Source organism: Pseudopipra pipra, chromosome 5, assembly GCF_036250125.1.
Source record: "Pseudopipra pipra isolate bDixPip1 chromosome 5, bDixPip1.hap1, whole genome shotgun sequence".
In the NCBI taxonomy this organism is placed as follows: domain Eukaryota; kingdom Metazoa; phylum Chordata; class Aves; order Passeriformes; family Pipridae; genus Pseudopipra; species Pseudopipra pipra.
In genome coordinates, this window is record NC_087553.1 from 13192362 (window position 1) to 13213631 (window position 21270).

General features: G+C 51.8%; 2 protein-coding genes and 1 long non-coding RNA gene across 4 annotated transcripts; 2 read left to right on the plus strand and 1 right to left on the minus strand.

The window, feature by feature from the left end:
* The first annotated feature begins 1204 nt into the window (after window positions 1-1204).
* Window positions 1205-9695, plus strand: HDHD5 (haloacid dehalogenase like hydrolase domain containing 5). Of its 2 annotated transcripts, XM_064654553.1 has the most exons (8): window positions 1205-1323; window positions 1416-1616; window positions 1832-1944; window positions 3066-3159; window positions 3646-3679; window positions 4086-4260; window positions 4594-4782; window positions 5383-9695. In XM_064654553.1, the coding sequence occupies exons 1-8, from the start codon at window positions 1237-1239 to the stop codon at window positions 5750-5752; spliced, it is 1263 nt and encodes a 420-aa protein (XP_064510623.1). In that variant the 5' UTR covers window positions 1205-1236; the 3' UTR covers window positions 5753-9695. The 2 variants fall into 2 exon arrangements, with proteins under 2 accessions (XP_064510623.1, XP_064510622.1); XM_064654552.1 differs by lacking the exons at window positions 1832-1944; window positions 3066-3159 and having other exon boundaries at window positions 1217-1323.
* Window positions 9696-15359: 5664 nt separating this feature from the next.
* LOC135414149 (uncharacterized) lies at window positions 15360-16123 on the minus strand. The gene is made up of 2 exons (XR_010430598.1): window positions 15786-16123; window positions 15360-15524 (listed from the first exon to the last, which is right to left on the minus strand). It is a non-coding gene; the product is annotated as an uncharacterized LOC135414149 (long non-coding RNA).
* Window positions 16124-16355: 232 nt separating this feature from the next.
* Window positions 16356-21193, plus strand: TMEM121B (transmembrane protein 121B). Its single transcript, XM_064654551.1, has one exon. It carries the CDS (start codon window positions 16392-16394, stop codon window positions 17919-17921), a length of 1530 nt encoding a protein of 509 aa, XP_064510621.1. The 5' UTR covers window positions 16356-16391; the 3' UTR covers window positions 17922-21193.
* The last annotated feature ends 77 nt before the right edge of the window (window positions 21194-21270 follow it).

A 21270-nucleotide genomic window follows, 5' to 3' on the forward strand; every position in this document is an offset into this window, starting at 1 on the left:
AAAGAGGGAGAGAGTCCACCGGAGAACATGAAAGATGACCAGAGTCTTAGAAAACACTACGATCTGTGGGAAGAGGACCACAAGACTTGGCTTTACAGAGAAAAGACTGAGCAAGGGCAGGGCAGCAACTCACAGAATCGCACTTCCAATACAAAGTCCAACCTTTGACCTTGTCAACTAGACCACGGCACTGAGTGCCATGTCCAGTCACATCTTGAACATCTCCAGGGAGGGTGATTCCACTACCTCCCTGAGCAGTCCATTCCAATGCCTGACCACCCTTTCAGTGAAGAAATTCTCCCTGATGCCCAACCTGTTTCCCCCTGGCACAGCTTGAGGCCATGTCCTCTTGTCCCATCACCAGTTGCCTGGGAGAAGAGGCCGACCCTACCTCGCTACAACCTCCTTTCAGGCAGTTGTAGAGAGCAATAAGGTCTCCCCTGAGCCTCCTCTTCTCCAGGCTAAACCTCCCCCACCTCCCTCAGGTGCTCCTCATAGGACTTATCCTCTAGACCCTTCAGCAGCTTTGTTGCCCTTCTCTGGACACACTCCAGTACATCAGCGTCTTTCCTGATTTTGAGGGACCCAGAAGTGGACACAGCACTTGAGGTGTGGCCTCACCAGTGCTGAGTACCAGGGGGACAATCACTCCCCTGGTCAGCTGGCAGAGGTAACAAGTTGCAGTGCAGCCCCTCGGCACGCACACTGCGGGCAGGGTAAGCTGTAACCACCTTAGACTGAAACTAGACTATGGGGAGGTGCTCGTGCAGCCAGGAGGACCGGGCTGTACAGCACTGGAGCGATTTCACTCACAGATCGAGGGACTCCTGTTCTTTGATTTTGTGAAGGGCTGAGATAAACCCGGTGTGATTGCTCTATAGGGGTCTAAGCCTTTTGCTCCCAAACCTTTCCTCTGCAGAGATTTTGCCTCTCCCATGGCTGGGCTGCTTGTATCCCCTTCACCCCCTTTTCCTCTCCAGGGTCACGCCCCGCCAGCCTCGGTGCTCCCCTCACCCGCTTCTCTCCCAGCTCGCCCCCAAACCCACAACCCTCCTTCGCCCCGAAGCAGGCGGGACACCCCGCCGCCGGCAGCCCCCTTCCCCGGGACCGCGGTGCCGGCAGGATGCACCGTCCTCCGCCGCGCCCGCCCTCCCTCCGCCCCGGTCCCTCCCCTCCGGGCCCGGGTCTCTCTGGGAGCTGTAGTCCGGGCAGTGCCCCGAGGTCGCAGCGGGCGGGATGGCGCTGCGCGGGTGCCTGCGGGCCGGCCGGGCGCTGCTCCGCGCCGCGGGGCCGCCCGCCCGCGGGGTCTGCGCCGCCGCCCGGGTGGGTGAGCGGCGCCGGGGGCGAGGGGCCGGGGAGGGGGACGGCGCAGGGAGGGCTCCCCGGTGTGACCGTCCGCTCCGCTCGCCTTGCAGCCGCCGGCCTTCGGGTTCCTGTTCGACGTGGACGGGGTGCTGGTGCGGGGCAGCCAGCCCGTGCCCGCCGCCCGCCGCGCCTTCCAGAGGCTGGCGGACGGCAGCGGGAGGCTCCGGGTGCCCGTCGTCTTCCTGACCAACGCCGGGAACTGCCTGCGCTCGGACAAGGCCCAAGAGCTGTCCCGGGCGCTGGAGATGCAGGTAAAGGTGACGGGGCTGGGGGAGCGCTCCCGGCGTTGGAGCGGAGCGCCGGGAGGAGGGAGCACATCCTGCGCGAGTGCCCCGGCAGGGAATCACTCCGAGTGCTTGGCTTTGCCTCGGAGAGGGGCAGGTGGCAGCGATGCGACCCGACCGCAGGGAGGAGGGGGGCGAAATCTTATTTGCGGTTCCCAGCCATCCTCTCCACCCTCCCCCAGGTGTCTCCGGAGCAGGTGATTCTGTCCCACAGCCCCCTGCAGCTCTTCAGCCAGTTCCACCAGAAGTGCATGCTGGTGGCCGGGCAGGGGCCCGTGGAGGAGATTGCCCACAAGTATCCTTTGCTCCGTGTGCCTCATGGTGCTCTGCCTTTTCTGCTGCAGCTTCCCAGCTAAAGGCTGCTGCTCCTGCCCTGCCGCTGCCCCTGGCACTCAGTCAGCTTGTAGAACCACGAGGAGACACAAAGGTCGTTGGTCATCCTCGTGGAGCGGCTCAGGGGGAGGCAATAACTCCATCTTGGTCACCTCCTGGCTGCCCTTATTCAGTTTTTAGGTTGTCATGCTGATTAACTCGCGCTGATTACCTCTCCTGTGGTTGCTGTTCCAGTTGGTGGGATGTCACTGTGAGGACTCCATCAGCTTTGGGCCCGTCTCACTTTTGAGATGAAGTTGTGCTCCTCCTGTTCTTTCTTGGCAAAGCCCATTAGAGATCACCCCCAACTGACAGCAATTAAAGGAACTTAGATATGATGGGGCTTTGGGCAGCCTGGTCTAGTGGAAGGTGTCCCTGCCCATGGCAGGGTCGTTGGAACTAGTTGATCTTTAAAGTCCCTTCCAACCCAAACCATTCTATGATTCTATGAAATATCATTAGAGTTAGAGCATCCCAGTACAGGGAAGTGGTCTAAATGACAATTCCACATGATATTGCCTGGATGAGGTGGGGGAACAGCAGGTCAGACGTGTCTGCAAGGAGGTAATAACTGCTTGCAGTGTTGACAGCATCTCAGTCTCTACACGCAGGGGCACACTCTGTGCTCAACATTTAACTTCATTTGTTACAAAAATGTGTGTTTCCCTGAGGCCTATAGACAAGCCAAGGGCAGGGTGTTCTGCAAGCTGATGTAACTCATGCTTGGCTTGTGTAATTTTATCAGCACAGACCATTTTCCTTGCACCAGCTGAGCTGACCAAGGCTTGGAGTGGTGGTCTCTGCTCTTTGCCCAGTTCCAGGGATTGCTGATGAATCACCCCAGTCTGTTTTTCTTAGTTGTAACCTTTAGGGCTATCAATAGGTTGAAGCACAGTGTGACTGAAAGCCATGAGGTTATGCGTTACCACATTAAATAACTGATCTGTTACTAGGACTCTATTCCTTAATCCTATAGATGCTTTTGCAAGTAACTTAAAAAAACCCTCAACAGTCTCCACAACATTCCTTGATGGTCTGAAATAGCCTGGGGTTCAAGCACGTGGTCACCATAGAGGCGCTGAGGAAGGCATATCCCCTGTTAGACATGGTGGATCAGAGCCGGAGGCCAAAAGAACTGGTAATTTCCTGAAGCGTCAGTAGAAGGGGTGGTCTGGTGCAGTGGGGCTGCATGGACAGGGCAGAGAGGCTGCAAAGGCACGGAGCAGCTGGCTGCCAGTGGCTCCCCGTAGTGAGAGCCTGGGACTGATGCTGAGCAGCCAGCATCTCTCTGCTTTTCACAGCCTTGGCTCCTGCAGGAGGGGCAGTGACTTTCCCCTCGTGTTTCTCATGCCATGCCTGTCTTCCATTGCTGTTCCTTGCAGTGTAAGACGGTTTGGTTGACATCTCCAGCTCTGAGACAGGAGTGCAGGGTCTGCATCCCAGAAATCCTGTCTGGGATGGTAGGGGGGAGGTGAGGGAAATCTTTCTTCAGGATTCCAGGTGGCCTTGCCCTGCCTTTTTGTAGAACTGCTTTGGCAGGTTCAAAGGAAGCATTTTTAGTTTTGTTTTGGAGATGGCACTGGGTTTTGCATTACTAACCCAGCCTTCTGTTTTCTTCTGGCAGCCTCCTCCAACCACTGGCTTCCCCACTATAGAAGGTAAGCAGGAGCCTCTGTTTACATATGAACAGCCAGCAGAACTAACAGCAAGGCAGGCCAGCTGGGATGGGAGCTGATGACGTGCTGTTGGCTCACTGGTATCCACGGGCAGCATACTCAGAGGATACAGTCGGGAGGCAGCCTCGCTGCTCTCATGCAGTATGAAGTACAATCTGGGTAAAAGCAAAGCCAGCTTTTCTCTCTGCCATGCTCCAGTATCTGGGACTAGTGGTGCACATGATGCAGTGGTACCCAGACTGGAGCCCTGGCACCAGCTGTGTTCCAGTGGTGGCTGTACTCACCAGAGCATCCCAGCAGAGGAGTGGTTTCGTTAGTGGGTGGCTTTTGGTAGTGGGTCCTATACTTGGATGCTGTGAGTTTCCAGACATCTCTTGAAATCTTCCAGGGGTGATTCTGTTTGGTGAGCCGGTGAGGTGGGAGACAAGCCTGCAACTTATTATTGATGTACTCTTGAGCAACGGGAACCCCGGGGCAGAGCCGCAAGCTGTACCATACCCCCACCTGCCTATCCTGGCCTGCAACATGGATCTCCTGTGGATGGCTGAAGCCAAGATGCCCAGGTGAAAAGCATGTGTGATGCTTGGTTTAGACTATTTCATATACCTCTCCTGCAGATGATCTTTTCCTACTGCATTTTTTTAGCATTTGAATGTTTTAAAAGTTTGATTGTCTGGTGTAATTAGCAGCAGAGACATGAAAGCTGCATGAGAAACAAAGCCTAAAGCTTTCAAGAAGCAGAAGCCAGACCACTGCCTGTGGAGGTGTGTGTGTGGGTAGACACCACATCCAGACGAGGCGTTAGCCTGACTACAGCAGGTGGTTCTCCTCACCGAGGAGTGCTTGCTGCTTCAGGGGCGTGACTGGGGACACTGATGATGTCCTTTCTGGAGCAGGTTTGGCCATGGCACTTTCCTTCTCTGCTTGGAGGACATCTACAAGAAGGTGACGGGCAGGGAGCTGAAGTACGAGGCGCTGATTGGCAAACCCAGCACAGTCACCTACCGCTACGCCGAGTACTTGATCAAGCAGCAGGCAGAGAAACAGGGCTGGAAGGCTCCCATCCGACACCTCTATGCAGTTGGGTAAGAGACTCTTTTTCCTGCTGCTTTCCTTAGGGTGTTGCACACTGACTTCTCTTTAGAGTTTTGGGGTTTCTTTGGGTTTTTGTTTTTTTTTTTTTTTTTTTTTTTGTCTGGATATTTCTAAAATTAATACTAAAATCCCCATGGTGTCTCTGGAGCCTCATGTCCTGGAACAGAGGCTTACTAGCTTTTCACATCCTACACTTCCAATATTTTGAAGGGCCCTGTCAGCCTGGGAGAGCTGTTTGCTGTAGGATGCAGAGTGTGTGTAGAGTGGTGACTGAAGACAAAGAGACTCAGATGTAGCACCATTAGCCCAGTTAGGCCAAAGACTTTGGAAATGTAGGGAACACAACACAGTAATGGCTGAAAATGATGTGGGGTGCTTCTGACATGTTCGGAAGATGTTTGTGAAGCACGTGGCCTGAACAGGACACACTGGGGGGTGGATTCACTAGCCCAGTCTGGGTGATCCTCTTGTTCTTAGTGAATATCTCACACCCCTTCCTCCTTCAGTGCTTTCTTAATCCCAATCTGCCAGAGCCAGAGAGATTCATGGGGTAGTTTCTCATTCCTGTTTCGCACTGTGACCTTATCCAGGGATAACCCTATGTCTGACGTCTATGGGGCAAACCTCTACAACAACTACCTCAAGTCAGCTCAGCAGAACCAGGTCCGGGCTGGGGGGAAGAGGAACCCACAGGCAGCCAGTCCCCAAACTGAGGATTACCTGGAGCTGAGGAAGGACTGCAACAGTTCAGTGGAGAGCTGCTATTCGATTCTGGTCTGCACTGGGGTCTACCGCCACGACAACGGTGTTCCCAGCAAAACAGAGCAGTGCACGACCGAGGCGGTGTTCCATGGACATCGGGACTTCTGCTTTGATCCCAGCCTGGTGGAGGCGTCTTACATAGTGCAGGATGTGAATGATGCTGTGCAACTTGCTTTCAAGAAAGAGAACTGGAGCTAGGGGCCGAGACAGGTGTGCCCAAAGATCTGCTGTAAGGGATTTTATGTACTGGAAAGGGAAGAGGGGAAGAATGGGGAGAGACCTGGAGTGATCTGATCTAGACAACATGAAAGAAAACTAAAGCACTAAAAGCCCCTTACTTTTATTGATACTCCTCTGCAATCCTGACAGCTGCCTACAGGCTTTTGACTGTGACGGTACATCAATAATTGAGCCGTAATGGAAACAGGGTACAGGGAGAAGGCTTGTCCCAGCAATCCCAGTTTTGTTCAGCTATCAGAGTTCTTTCTTTTCCACCCTTTGTGTGTGAAGATCAGGCAAGCCCACCCTCCTTCTCTCAGTGTATTTGAGGATGAAGCTCTTTCCCATGCAAGGAGCTCCCATCAGCCACTGTACCATTCCTGCAGTGTGCTGTTTGTCCAGTCTGTGACACGAGCACACCAGAAGCTGTGCTGTGGTGGCACTGTGCCAAGAGAAGGCTTTAAGTCTTAACATTCTCCTTGTAAAGAATAAGTGCCTATGGACTTTAACAAATTCTGTTTGCTCGGGGATTTGCCACTGCATCACTGTCAGTCTGAAACAAAGTCCTCTTTTGCAGTCCTCTGGCAGCTATGGAGAGGCAAGGCCCCTCAAAGGAAGCTGCAGTAGCCAGAGCAACTTGCTGCAGGGCTGAGGTGAAAGTTATATTGTTCACTTCTGCCTATTTAGCATTCTGTGAACACTCCTACCTTTTCACATCCCACTAGGGAGCCAGCAGCCTGCTCTCAGAAGCAGAGGAAACTACCACAGAGTCTGAATTTCCAAAGTTGTCTTTGCCCAGGACTCAGTGCTGCAGCAAGAGGCTCTTTTGGCACCCGCCCTGATCCCAACTGTTGCAACAAACACCCACCTGCTCCAGCTGGCACAGCTTCTGAGAGGAGCCCTTCACTGGAACAAAGGTTAAACAGAAAGAGTCACAGTCCACTTTTGCTCCTTCCTTACATGCAAGGATTTAAAAAGATCAAGCCAGGATGGTACCAAAGTCCCAAATCCCCAGTCTTCATCTTTAAGAATACAAATGTTTCTCTGTATTTCACTTCTTTTCTTCCTCTCATGTGATTTGCAGCTCAGGGATATGCATATGGTCTGACCTCTGTTCCCTCCTCTTTCTTTAACATGCAGGTAGAGTCCCCCTAACATGAATTAGCAACTGGAACTTGCCTGCCCAGGAACATTTCTGTGTCCCTAACAACATCCACCTTCTATTGCCTCTGTTCTCTTAGCTCAGGCTGTCCAGAGAAAGATCAAGACTTGTGTCTCTGTAGACATTACAAAGAAGATGAGCAAGGATTGCATGAGAAACTCATGTGAAAGATTGGCCCAGCAAAGAGTATCTTAATTCTAGAGGAGCATTGTGATTTTAGAAGCACATATCAGTCTGTGCATGTGGTGAAAAGCCTTGGAGCCAACACAACTGAGTTGGTGTTCCTAGTTCTACTCATCTCACACAACACTGAAAGATCAGAAATAGATCTGCTCTGCCTCTTCTTCCCTCCCTCCTGCTTTACTAGGCAGCTCCATATACACAGGGTACAAACAAAATGTTCTGCACAGAAGTTTGAGTTCTTAATTCAAGTCTCAGCATCCATGTGCACTGAAGTTCTGCTTCAGCAGCTCTCCGTCCTCTCAATACTTATGTGTATTCCAAGGCCACTGCAGTGCAGGCTCTGTTCTTTGTTGTGCCAGACTCTGCATCTTGAAGAGGTCTGGATGCTCTGTCAGTGACCCAGGCAAAAGAAGTCCTTCTCTGTGGCTTCTTTCTCTATCCCTTACTTTATGAATTGGGGCAGAAAAATCTCTCTTTGCATGAATTTTCCTCCTGTGAAATCCATAGTGGGAAGTTTCTTCCTCTCTTAGCACTGCTTGGGGTTGTCCTCCTTTGTCTCATCAGGACAAGAATCACTTGGCTACTTCTAAAAGCAGCTGTAATGTGAGAAACACAGAATCCTTCCCTTTCACTGGAGAGAAAAATTACCATTTCATCCAGTTGCACAAGACAAGGGCCTGTCTCCAGCATCCAGAACAATTAGCACAGGGAAGGACTTCACATACAACATAAGGAAGGTCCTTTTAGCTTTCAGTGCATCTCCACAGTCACAGTTGTGCTGTAGGCCCAGAGTGCAAGGCCTGGAACTGGAGGTCCAAAACACATTTATTCATAAACTAGCTCCAGTGTCCCTCAGGCTTGCTTTTCAGAGGTACCATCTGATGCAGAAAGAGGAATGCTCCCTTTGCTTGCAGCGTTGGGCTGGTTGCTGGCAGTAAATGTGAGCCACACCCTGTGTGTGGTAGGCACTTTCCTGCTGAAATACTGAGGTCTGTCCACCTGTGTGCGCAGCAACCTTTGGCAGGGCTCTGTCCTGTTACTTGTAAAAACCGTGGTGCTGGTTACTCAAAAGACCAGGTGCTGCTGAACCAGCCTTCCCTTAGGGGTGAGAAATCCCAAGCAGTAATTTCCTATCAGCATGCATGGCACATCCCAGCCAGAAGCAAGGTAGGTAGAGGAGGAGGGAGGTAGCACCTCTTTCAAGACAGGAAGAGGTTTGCATTTGCACAGAGAGTGAGCCAGGCATCTCCATCTTTGGAATAGCAGTGGAGGGAGGTGAGCTGACTGATGTGAATCTGCTTCAGCTTCCAAATCTGCTTTTAGCTCTGGATTTGTTTTTTTTCACCATGTTAGTGTTGAAACAGTCTTCTGGGAGTCTTAAAAATGCGTAGGAGGAACTTCAGTGATAAGGAATTTAAGAAATGCTTTGCTTGCGAGTTGAAATTGGACAGAAGGGAGGAGAGGGAATCTAGAAGAATCTCGTACCCTTTCCCCAATTTTTACCAAGTAAGGTTTCATAAAAGACTTTGCTTGTTGCTCTGTGCACTAATTAGCCAAACCCTTGTTCTGAGCAACACGAAGACCTTTCCCCTCTTCTCTTTCTCAGCTCCTTAAAACAGTGCACTTTGTCCAAGTCCCTGCCTAGGAATTGCATGGACCCAGTTGATGGAGTAAAAAATCTGGCTTTTCCAGCTGCTGTTAGACACTGATTTGATTCTGGAAGGTCTCTGTTAATGGAAGTGTTTGCCAGGTCTCTTCTGTTCCACGAGTTTTGTGCTAGAGTGCTGTGCAGGCATCTAGCTTATCCGCAGTTCATTTATAGACATCTGTTACTGCTAGAATTCAGTGAAATCTTTTTTCCTTGGAACTGTAGCTTCCTGGAATTAGCTTCGAGTGTGGCCGGAACAAAACTCTTCCTTTGTCTCACGTATTGCACAGAAGTGGTATTTCTGAGGCCATATTTCTCTAGTTGGAGCAAGCATACTGCACTTCTGTGCGGATTATGGGACCAAGCTGGAGAGGGGACTTCACTGCTGATCCCATACCTTAATATTTGTGTGGTGCACTGCCCTATACAACAAACAGGGTGAAGACCTAATCATAACAACTCCATCTTCCAAAGATGAACAGGTTTAAGTCAAGCTTAAAGGGCGTATGCAGCTGAGAACAGCAGGAAGGAACCAAGGGGGATAGACCTTGGTTTGGATCTGAAGTAGAGAGCTTTTATGTCATGCAATAACACTGTGGCCAGAGAAGTCAATTCCTTTATTCCACAGGACACATGCGACTACTAACATGGCATTCAGGGAGTCATATAGCACTACTGTTCCCTTTCTTCCAATCTTAATCCTGCCACGTCTTTCTCCCTTTAATAAATGGGTAATGTTTCAGATTGTGTCCTGTGCACTGTAGCAGAGTGATTACATATCATTCAGAGAGATCAGAAGCTGTGATTATTTTAGATTTCATGTTAATTTCAATGCAGTTCCAGAGTTGCTACTTTGATCTAGAACATATATAAAATAATAAAAGATGTTTTCTTTGAAATAAATTTTAACTTGCTGTGTGTACATTTAATGATTATTGTCCTGGTCTCTTTCACATCTTTGCCCCAGAAGATTATTAGGGCAAATGCTGGGGTTTTTTTGTGTGTTCATCAAGCTGTTATCAGATTTTCTTGAGGGGACTACCCTAAAAGATACCTCTCCAGCAATTCTTTTGTCTGAGCCAAATTGTAATCTCTTGTGAACTCTACATCTGCCATAGTCAGGTGAGGTGAGTGCAACCTACTCTGTAGAGGTGGGGAAAGGACACATCACAAGCTGTGGTCTGACTGTTCACAGTCAAGATGAATTTTGGGATGCCACCTATATGTGAGATACTTTCAGGGTATGCATTTAGTTGTGACCTGACCTAAGCAGTTGTTTGTGATGATTATGTCTACTGTGTGGGGAAACCACAACTTGATGCCACCAACCTAATCTGCTATTGCAGATGAACAACAAGCCTAAGGACTTAGGGAAAGCCATCCTTATCACTGGAAGCTTACTTGACTCAGTGTTAAATCCTTTGTGATCGTAAAAGAAACCCAACTTGTTTGACAAGAGCCATGTTTGGTACCTTTTAAAAAAGGTGAGGAATTAGGGAGACGTGTATTAACTTTCGGATTAAAGCCAAAAGCGTCCACTGACTACAGCAAATGGAAATTAAAGATTCCAGGTGGAAACAGTCATTTTTAATGATCTTAGGAACAGCCAATTCACTTGCATTGTTCTTATAGCATATTCCATCAGAAAGTTTTCCATCTACAAAGTTCACAGCTCACAGGAGTGACATTAGACAGCAAAACAAGTGTGATGTAGAGTCCTGAGATCTTGGTGTTGAAAGCAACAATCAATAAAGCAGTTTTGAATGGACTGGGCAAGGATTCCCATTCTTAGCAGAGAGAGGAATAGAATTATATTCTACATCCTGGAGAAATGACCTATGTCCCTGACCTGTAATAATAAAAAGTGTTAACCAGCATCCTCCTTTTACCAAGTACTCTGGTAGATGGATCACACACCCAAGATAGGTCATATCAAGATTTAGTTAAGCAGAAAGAGATCACAACCTGATCCTCTCAGATGAATGCTTTTAATCACTGTTGTCAAAGCAAAAGGGCAGCCTGGGGTTAAGGTGTCCCTTGGAGGCAGCCTTAGGTGGAAGGTAGAGTCCCACAGAAATCCTTAACCACCATAAGGTGCAGAGTTAAACACCAGCACTGTGAAACACTGAAGAAGGACCAACTGGAAAAAGAGGATTGGGAGCCCTATTTAAGTTGGAGTTTGTTCCCAGGTGAATGCTGTGAGAAGTGCCTACTGGGGCAACCCCTGGAAAGTGCTTAGTGTGTGGATACTGGTGGGCCTTGAACACAAGCTATGCAGTTACCTGCTCGCCCTGGTGACTGTTGCCTTTGGGGGCCTGCCCAAACCCTTCCATTACTGAATCTTACTCACCCCAATTGTAAAAGCACAAGTCTTTATGTTTTTTACCGTCACAGTCAATTTGATGAAAACTATGCACTTTAAGACCTTTATAGATCCGGTCTGCAACAGTTTAAAATCCCACACCAGCAAGGCAGCTACACGTTCTCAAGGAACCAAACTTCCATCAATAAAACACTTGTCTCTAAATTCACTATGACAAACCCACTTTTCCCTTTCAGTCAGTTCAACTGCTAAGAACTTTCTCCTCAGGGTCAGTTCAATACACACTGTATGCTAAGACTGAGGAAGTACAAAATAACAAGATCAAACCCCAAACCCACTCTCCAAACCCCTGCCCTGCTACAAGCATGGGAAGAAATGTCTTGGCATTTTATGCTGGCATTGAAAACTCTTTGAACCGAAATGTCTGTTACACTTGTATATCCTTTTGAAGAGTATCTGTGTTCCCTGAACTGTAGTACTGGATCAGCAGTTTAGTTACAAAGACTGCATTCAGAAGCTGAGGCATCGTTGAATTTTGGTGCTGGCCAGGTGAGACTCTTTTACACTTGTCTGTAACTTCAGCCCTGACCGTTTGAATGGATTAGATAAGTGCAGTACAAAGCATGTGTCAGAGAATACCAGAACCTTCCATTCCTACACAAAAGGCATTTTAAGTATGGTTAGAGCAGATTATGCTCAAACTCACTGAGATCAGCTTTGCCTCCTTCCCTCCCACTGCTGCCAGTTTCTGACAGCTTACTGCAGGGTATAATTAGGTATTTAGTTTCTGGTCTTTCTTTCAGGCATATATCTGCCTCTTTTTTTTTTTTTCTTTTTTCTTTCCCTTCCCCCAAGAACTTGAGTCATTATTTTGTTTCCTCCCGAGTTCAGTCCTCAAGAAAGTTTTGCCTTTCCCCAGCAGGGGTATATTTGAGGGCACACTACTTGTTTCCACTAGTAGTGTAAACTAGAAGTGGTAGCATTTCAGATATTCAGTATGACTGTTTCACAAAACTCTGTTGTCTGCTGCTTGCCTTCAAATATATGTATACACACACATCACTATGCATACACATCAATACATAAAGAACCCAGAAACATAGCTTGGGAACTGCTATAGAAGCTATTTATAGTTTAGCTTTTTAATGTTTTAACAGTAATAGTTAAGCACTAACACTTCCAAGGACTGCACATTGCATTAAATAACCAGATCACACGGGAAGCATCAGCTTGTCATATCTCATCCTACAGTGTGCTACAAAAAGCTCTTCAGTGCCTTCTCAAGTAGAAGACATTTCTCCCCTCCCTCCCATTTTAAGGCACAATTTCAATTTCTGCTTCCTTTCCCACAAACAAGCTCTTTTCTTATTCTCACCTATTTGTTTGGGTTGGGTTTGCAGTGCTGGGGCCTGTGGTCACCCCAAGGAAGGCCTTGAGCTCCCACCCTCCATCCTGGTGCTCCCTCATCCCTGCTCAGAGCTTCCCTATAGCTGCAGGTCCCTGTTTCCACCTGCTCACCTTGGACACAGGGACCTTCACAGCCCCAGCAGGTATCCTTTGGCCTCTGGAGAACTGTTTCCATAAGCCTCCTCTTGCCCTGCTCAGCCTTATCCCAGCAGGACCGTGATCCTGGAGTGCAGGAGATGCCCCTTCACTTAGCACACAGCTCCACCCCAGCTCCCCTGGGCTGGGCTCACCACACCACCTGCTTGCCATGTCAGAGCCCATTTCCCCAGATCAGCACACCAGCTGTGGGCAACAGCCCATCCCTCCCAAAGCCCAGGGATCCCCACCCAGTTGCACTTACCCAAGCAGGTGGGACAGACACCGGACAGCCTTTGTGAAACAAAGCTTCTCCACTGAAAGCAGAGGAGGTGTGAGTGTCTTTGGCAGGCTGCCAGGGCAGCTAAGTTGAGCATGTCCAGCCTGTGGCCAGGAAACCCAGAGGATGAGAGCCAATGAGGCAAAGCTGTCACCGTCTGCTGCCCAGGTAGGGCAGGACCAGCCCTCTCAGTGTGAGGGCTGTTGCCCTGAGCAGCCCAGATGGATGCATGGTTTTCACTCCACGTCCTCTCATACCAGTGGAAAACTCTTCTTCCAGTGGAATAGGTGAATGTGGTAGGATCAAGACCAATCGAGTTAATTCTCAGGACTGACCACACATGAATCGTGCCAGTGACACAACTACTGGCTTGCCCTGAGAAGTGTCAGGTGAACACGCCCACCTTGGATAAAGGCCAGGATCCAGAACATAAGAAAGTGGTTATATCCTCTGCCCTGGACCAGAGACACTTTCACTGCCATCTAACCCAGCCTTTTGGTGGAAAACAAATTAGGAGGCACAGTTGGTGTTCACAAACCCTTACTGCCACTCTGAGCCATCCTGAACTGGGCAACTTCAGACATCTGTCAAGGAGCACTGGGCCCTGCTCAAACACGAAAGAGTGACACAGGCAGAATCATCCTCCTTGGCCTGGCCTCGAGCCTCGTGCTCCCTAGAAAACAGAGACCATCCACAGAGCCCCAAGCAAAGTGTTGGCGGGGCTGTGCAAAAATTGCAGTCTAAGCAATTGTTTGGTCGGGGGTTTTTCTTTGGCAGCCAAGTCTGTCAGAGAGACAAAGCCTTGCCAGCAAAACACACAGTGCTCGGCAGCAGAGCCCAGGTGCAGTGCTCTCATCCCTGACACAGTCCACACACCCTGAGAGGCTGGAGAGCAAAGCCAGCACAGTGGGAGCATGTCTGGCAAAGAAGGGGAGGGGGGGCTCACTATTCACTGTCTTCTCGCATCTTGAATGAGCGCAGGCTAAGCTGCTCGGCTGAGAGCGGTGCTGTCTTGCTTCCATCACACAAAATCTTGCTGTTTTCCTGTGGTGGGTCGCTGTGGGCCCCCACAATGCAGAGGGACTAGTGTCACCTATGTCACCATGGAGGCAGCAACATGGCAGTGCCTCTCAGGCATTGGCGTGGGATGTGGATCATGGGGAGCAGCCCCTGGGGAAGGGCAGCCCTGTGGCTCCATGTGGCAGAGGGGCTGCCAGAGGTGTGATGCCCAGGCCAAGCACCTTGGCAGAGGCCCACGAGGTGCCCGGACTAAATACAGGGCTATTGGAAGCCAGATGTGAGAGGTCCTTGGCCTCAGGCTGCCATGCAGTCACCTGCTGGGAAAATAGATGGCAACAGCCCTCCTTGGACTCACCTGATCCTAAACTTGCAAATGCCAGTGATGCTTCTCAGAGTTACAAAGCTCGTGGTACTGCCTGCTGCATCCTGGGCCTTTCATGAGCATCTGTGTGGGTGTCCTGCCTGTTTTGCCCTGGGGTGAAGCTTCGTGTTCTCCATCCTGGCACCAGGCTTGGATGCATCAGCCCATTCACCACCCTCCAGGCTAGACTGTTCTTTTGGATGCTCGTGTTCCTTATGATATGGTATAATTACTGACCTTCTTAGAATGAAGTACTTTTATTTGTTAATGGAAATGTGGAGTTATTGAGAAAGCCCTTAGGAAGAGAGTGCATGCGTGTTCAGTGTCCTCTGATGCGAGATATGATGACAAGGTGAGTTAGAGGAAGGCAATGACAGGAGTAGCACTGATGCAAGGCTGATCCCTGGCAAGTGTATCCAAGCATCGAAAACATAATGTGAGAGTAGCAGAAAATAGATGTCCCCCATCTTAACTGCAACCCAGCCATGCAGGTTACGGCAGCAGGGATGCAGCAGCCTGGACTCAGAAGCAGGACAGCAACCAGTGTGGGAGACTGTGGGAACACCTGCGTGTTGCTACCCCAATTTAGAGGTGGTAATGTTTCAGTACTGTGCTGCCCAAGTAACTACATTAAAGCTTGCATAGCCTCCAGTTTCCTTCTCCTTTTCCCTCTGTTTTGACCATGCTTTTAGAAAACTGATTTGGCTGTGCCCGTCACTCAAAGCTCCATTGGCAGCAATGCTTTTGCTGTAACTCTTTTTCTTACTCTGCTTTTCCTCCTGACCATTGCTGTGTGTCTAAAGAAATCTTTGTGTCAACCCAGCTCAAGTTCTCCCCTTCCCTTTTTCAATTATTTATTTGTTTCAAGTTTAAGCATGAATTCTCCTAGTACCCCAGACTGATTTCTTGTTGTTTTCAGGAGCAGCCAGGGACATTGACTGGAGTAGGGCTTCTCAGGGAGCCTGCACCACCATGTCTTAGATGGTTGTCACTGCTGTCCTGGATGCCCTTTCCCAGTACTAAGCATCTGTGTTTTGCTCAGGCCCATGTGTTGATTTAGCAACACGTTCAAAAATCAAGCTATTTTTTATCTTTATCACAAAGTGTGGTTAATACAGACGTGGGGGTACAGTTTATTTGATGGGCATCATGTCATTGACAGGCAGCAGCTGGCTCATCACTGGCAGGCACAGGTAGGAATGAGAGACTAGTCATGCTGAGCATCAAGCTACCTTGAAACATGATGTACCAAGTCATCAGTGCTGGTGGTGAGCAGATCCAGCCAGCCAAGCTCAATTTGAGGCCGTTATTAGTGAGTCAATAAAGATCCCAATTGGTGCTTTCAGCAGAATTAGGAACTTTAGGACTATTCACATCAATTTAAAGCCACTGTCCCATCATGGCAAGCTGGGCAGGGCTCTCAGCATGTGGATTGGCTCAACCCAGGAAATTGGTGGGGTCAAAGACACTTCCTTTGATGAACAATTACTTACAAGAGACCGAATGTAGGGGCAGATGAGTGTCCAGCAGCACAGATGAGAAGCCATGAGTGTGCTTCACTGCAGGCTCTGTGCCAGGCCAACTGGCCTTTGTCTTGGTCAGCCTAGGGAGATCAGGGTAGACTGAAATACTTCCGATTTTATGGAAGCAGAGCATTTATGGAGTGGCTGCCGGGATGCTGTGGCATGTCCATGGGCGACTCGCCCAAGCCCGGCCAGCTCCATCCACGGGGGTTCTGCGGGACAGGAGGCGGCGGGGCCACGCTCCCCGGGATGTGGCTCTGTGGCAGCCCCGCGGACAAGGGCGGGGGAGCCTTCCTCCCCCTCCCCTGCTCGCCGCGCAGCCGCTCCCCCGGCCCCAGCCCCAGCCCCAGCCCACCCCCCGCCGCCCGCCCCGGCTCCGGCAGCTGCTGCTGCTGCAGCGGGCGCCGCCCCCGGGCTCCCCCCCGGCTGCCGCCGCTCGGGCTCTCGGCACCGCTGCCGCTGCCGCTGCCGGGCCCGGTGCGGCGGCGCGGGGCGCGGGGGGCGGGCCGGGGGCGGGCCGGGGGCCGCGGCGCGGCCGTCGGGCCCGGCGCGCCGGCTCGGGGGCCGGGGAGGACCATGCACCGCGCTGCCTCCAACCAGCGCTCGGTCTCCTCCTCCTCGGGCTCCTTCCAGCCGCCGCCGCCGCCGCCGCCGCCGCCGCTGCCGCCGCACGCCGCCGACCGGCAGCCCCTCTTCCCGGGGGGCTCCAGCAGCGGCGGCAGCCGGCGGGGCTCGGGGTCGAGCTCGGGCTCGGCGCGGGCCCGCCGCCCCCGCAGCCCCCGCAGCAGCACCGAGGAAGAGGAGGAAGAAGAGGAGGAAGAGGAGGAGGAGGAGGACAGCATCAGCATCAGCAAGCCCCTGGTGCCGCCGCCCGCCACCCCGCTGCCCGCCGCCGCCTCGCCGCTCCCCAGCAGCAGCAGCAGCAGCGGCGGCGGCGGCGGGAGCCCGGGCCGCAGCATGACGGCGGCGGAGCTGTACGGGGCGGCGGCGGCGGGTGGCGGGGCGGGGGGCGGCGGGGCGGCGGCGGGGGCGCTGCTGGGGCCCGGCGGGGCGGGGGGCGGTCGCCGCTGGGGCTTCCAGGCGCTGTCCCTGGTGCTGCTGCTGGGGCAGGGCGCGCTGCTGGACCTCTACCTGATCGCCGTCACCGACCTGTACTGGTGCAGCTGGATCGCCACCGACCTGGTGCTGGCGGCCGGCTGGGGCATCTTCTTCTGCCGCAACAGCCGGGCGCGCCGCCGGGAGCGGCCCCCGCCGCCCCCCGGGCCGCCGCCGCCGCACCCGCTGCTGCTGCACGGCCCCCCCGGCGGCCGCGGAGCCGGGGGCCGCGGGGCCGGGGTCCCCCCCCGCGGCGGCGACTTCGCCTACGCGCACCTCGCCTGGCTCATCTACTCCATCGCCTTCACGCCCAAGGCGGCGCTGATCCTGGGCACCTCCATCCTGGAGCTGATCGAGCTGCGTCTGCCGCTGGGCACCACCGGCTTCCGCATCACCCTGGCGCTGTCCGCGCCGCTGCTGTACTGCCTGCTGCGGGCCATCGGCACCGAGGGCGCCGGGCAGCTGCTCCTGCCGCCGCAGCCGCCGCCTCAGCACCGCGCCGCCGCCGCCTTCCTCGCCACCTGCCTCGACCTGCTCGACAGCTTCTCCCTTCTGGAGCTGGTGCTGCAGCCCGGGCGGCCGGCGCCGCTGCCCGCCCCGCTGCGCTACCTGCTCATCGCCGTCTACTTTCTCTGCCTGGCCTCGCCCGTGCTGTGGCTCTACGAGCTCAGCGCCGCCCGCCCGCCCGGGGCCGCCCGCCTCGCCCTGCACCTCCTGCTGCCCGCCGGGCTGCTGGACGCGCCGCTCCTGGCGCTCCGCTGCCTCCTGCTCCTGCGCTACCAGCAGCCGCTCTCCCTCTTCATGCTGAAGAACCTCTTCTTCCTGACCTGCCGCGGGCTGGAGGCGCTGGAGACCTGCTGCCTCCTCCGCCCCGTCACCGCCCCGCCGCCCGCCAAGTACGGCCCCGCCGCCGCCGCCCCCGCTGCCGCCCCGCTGGCCCACGGGCTCTCCGACGTGGACGTGGGACCCCACGGGTACGTGAACGCCTTGGCGGTCACCGCCCAGGGCTGAGCCCCCCTGGCCGCCCCCCCGGAGGGGCTCCCGCCGCCTCCGGGTCCGCTCCCGGCAGAGTCTCTCTGCGTTTCTGCTCAGGTTCCTGTCTCCGTGGCCGAGCAGGGGAAGGGGACGTGGGCTTCCCTGTCAGACTCTCTCTCCTCTCCTCCCTTTCTCATGGACGAATCCAGCAGCGGAAGCTCCGCACAAACCCGGCTACCTGCAGGAGCCTACGGATGACAGTTGTCCCCGGAAAACGCATCTGCCCTTCAGGACAGGACTTCTTCGAGTGCTTCTGTCTCTCCCCTGTCTGGAGGGTCCCATTCTTCCCCTCCCGCTCCCTGCCAGGACATTGTGTTGCATTGTGACCATAAAAGTTTAGTTTTTCCTTTTCCTTCTAAACAACAGGGACCAGTGCATTTTGTCCCCTCTTTTAAGAACTCCTGCTGTCCACAACAATGAGATGCGACAGGGGCCTGACCAGCAGAGACGTTCCTCCAGGATGCAGGAAGGACAGAAGGAAGCACGCTTTGGCTTCCCTAGGTCTTGCAAAGCTGCTGCCTCTGTTTCCCAGGCCTTTGCATCCCAGCTGGGGAACCTCTGGAAGCACGCTGGCCGACTGGTCACTTCAAGCCCATGAGCCACCTTCTCCTAGCCAAAAATGTCTACCTCTGTGCTTCAACCTTTTGCATCTTACATTGACTTCACATGCTGAAGAACCATGAATCCAGCATGGACATGAACCTGGGCTTAGGCCCCATTTCATAACCACCAAGACATTTATTTCTGGTGAGAACAGGGTTTACAGCAGCCTACTGCTTGCATCCCCAGGTGCTGGGGCTCTCATTTCTCTGTGAATATGCATGTTTATGGGATCAGCATTGGTTTTCTTTTTACACAGAGTGTAGGGTCTTCCTTTACACAGCCAGAAAGGCTGGAAAGATTTCCTCTGGCCCCCTTCCATGCCTGCTTGAGAGAGTAGAGACAGGGTTAAGCCTGCAAGCTGCCCCCTCTCAAACAGCAAAGCAGAGGATGTTGGCGCTGCTCAGGGTGGGCCCCATGCTCAGTGAACCTCACTTTTCAGCACAGAAAGCAAAGTGCTGCAGGAGCCCTCAAGGCAGAGGGGCTCCCCGAGCTTTGGTGAAAGCCCCACGTACCAGCATCCTGTCCTCCTTGTGCATGTGGTTTAGGGTAGGCAGGGGAAAAACTTAATTGTTAGTAACCTCTCATAGAAACAGTTTTCTTTGGTTTTAAGCTCCATGAATGTTCGGTGGGGTTAAGGCCTGCTCTTCTGCCTGGCTGCAGCTGCTCCTGAAACCAGCCCCCTGGGAGCAGGAGCACCAGGCCACATTTGGAGGAAAGACTTTGCCCCTCCCAGGCTTATGTTTTGTTATCTGGGCAAGGCTGCAATAATTGTGAAAAATGACAGTTTCCTGTCCCAAATTTTTTTTTCGAGCTGTCCTGATGGGAAGGAGAAATAAAGCACAACCAACTGCCACCCAGAGCAGGACTGCAGGCACAGCCCAGACTTCTTCCGCACACACATTCATTCTCTCCTTCAGGGCTTGGGCTTCAGTGGGACTGAGCCTCTGTCCCACCTTCCTTTTCCCAGAGTGGGATCAACTGCCTGCTCCAGTGGACTGCTACAACAAAATGTTTACAGTCTGGTAACTTCCAGCTCCCAGAGGCAGAAGCAGGGATGCCATGGGGCTCTTCTCCCCCAGCTCTCAGCGGCTGGTGGGTTTTGAGGGGCTAGAAAAGCCCCTGGAAGAGATGGGTCAATAGTGCTGTTCTGTTCAGAAGTGCAGCTAGGATGGGGGACTTGCTGCTCTCCTCCTGCCAAACGGAGAGTTGGCAAAGGCTAGGCTTAACTTTCCCACCAGTGCTTTATTACCTGAGCCCTTATGTGGGCAATTGTGTGAATTTTGGCCAGTGGCCTTTCTCTTCGGTAACTTCTTCTTGTCTGGACAATCTTGGTGCTGTGAGTGACTGTGATTGTAAAACTTGGTACTGTGAACTTTTCCTGTGTGATGTGAAATGTGTCGAGGGGATGCTAAGTTCCTGGCCAAAGGAGGTGTAATTACAGGTGTATTACGCTTGTACAGATATTTGTTTCCTTGCACCTTCCTTTTTCAGCATTAAGTAGACAGTAAAATCTCAGAAATAATTACTCAAGAGAGAATGAGGTGACACCTGAACCTAGGACTACTCCATGCTTCAGTCAAACAGCTGAAGAAATAAAAAATAAATCCCCAAACAACAAACACTACCCAAAACAAGGTGAAGGAAAAAAAGCTATTCAACAACTATGTTTTGCTGCTCCTATGGCCAACTTCACAATAGCATCGATATGCTGAAGTGTGAACATAGTTGAGACACTAGAAGAATCACAGCAGAATTATTAACAAGTCTTACTTCAGTACCCCTTCATAGCACATAAAGTTGCTGTTTCAACATTGAGTGCCTTTTTCCAGTTAGGACATTATTGAGAAAAATGGCATATTTGAAATTTATCTAGCCATGGAATACTTAAATCACTGGCAGTGAAATCACAGTTCAACTTTGTCCGTGGATGAAAAGGTTGCCTGGGACAGACGACCCTGCAAAATGATGCTTCTGTTGTATAGAATTTCTTGGTAGAAAAAGTTGTTCTTTGTGGTGCCATGGTTTCTAAGCCGGTAGTAGGTGTGCTGTTTGGAGACTATAAAGCTCTTGTAGTAGTTGGCTATACAGAAGCCTCCTTGCAACTAAAAGGGCACCTCTGCTGCTACTGCAATTACTTCCTACAGAAAACCATTTAAAGCTCTTCAATGTCTTGTTTATAAGCCCGCTCCACCTTTTGAATTCCCTTTTCTTTGGTAATTGAGCTCACTCTTCCATTTAAACCCCTCTGCCACGTAACAGATCTGTTTGCAGAAAAGAGAGATAGTGGTACTATTAAAGTACAAGCAATACCTCTCTTGATGCACCTTGCACACCTACTGTATATTCTCCCAACATTAAATTACTGGTCCAGGTCAGTAACACTTTGCTAAACAAAATTGTGCCATACTAAGACGTAGGTCCCTTGGGATTCTGTCACAAGCCTTGTAACACTACTCAGTTATTTAGAATTTTATTGCTCTTTGTTTGCTATCCTGACAAAAGAGTTGACTACTCTCAGGAGGGGAAACTGAAGTGAGAGATAAGGCCTGTGGCTGATGGACACTTGGCATCCCCTTGGCATTAATTAGAACTTGTATTTTTTAAAAAGCAAGATTGTTAAAATAAAGTTAGAAACTTGTGACTGATTTTGCTCCTTTTTTTTTTTTCTTTAAGTTTTGCTGGGCTATTCAATTTTGTATTCAGGGACCAACAGATGCATTAA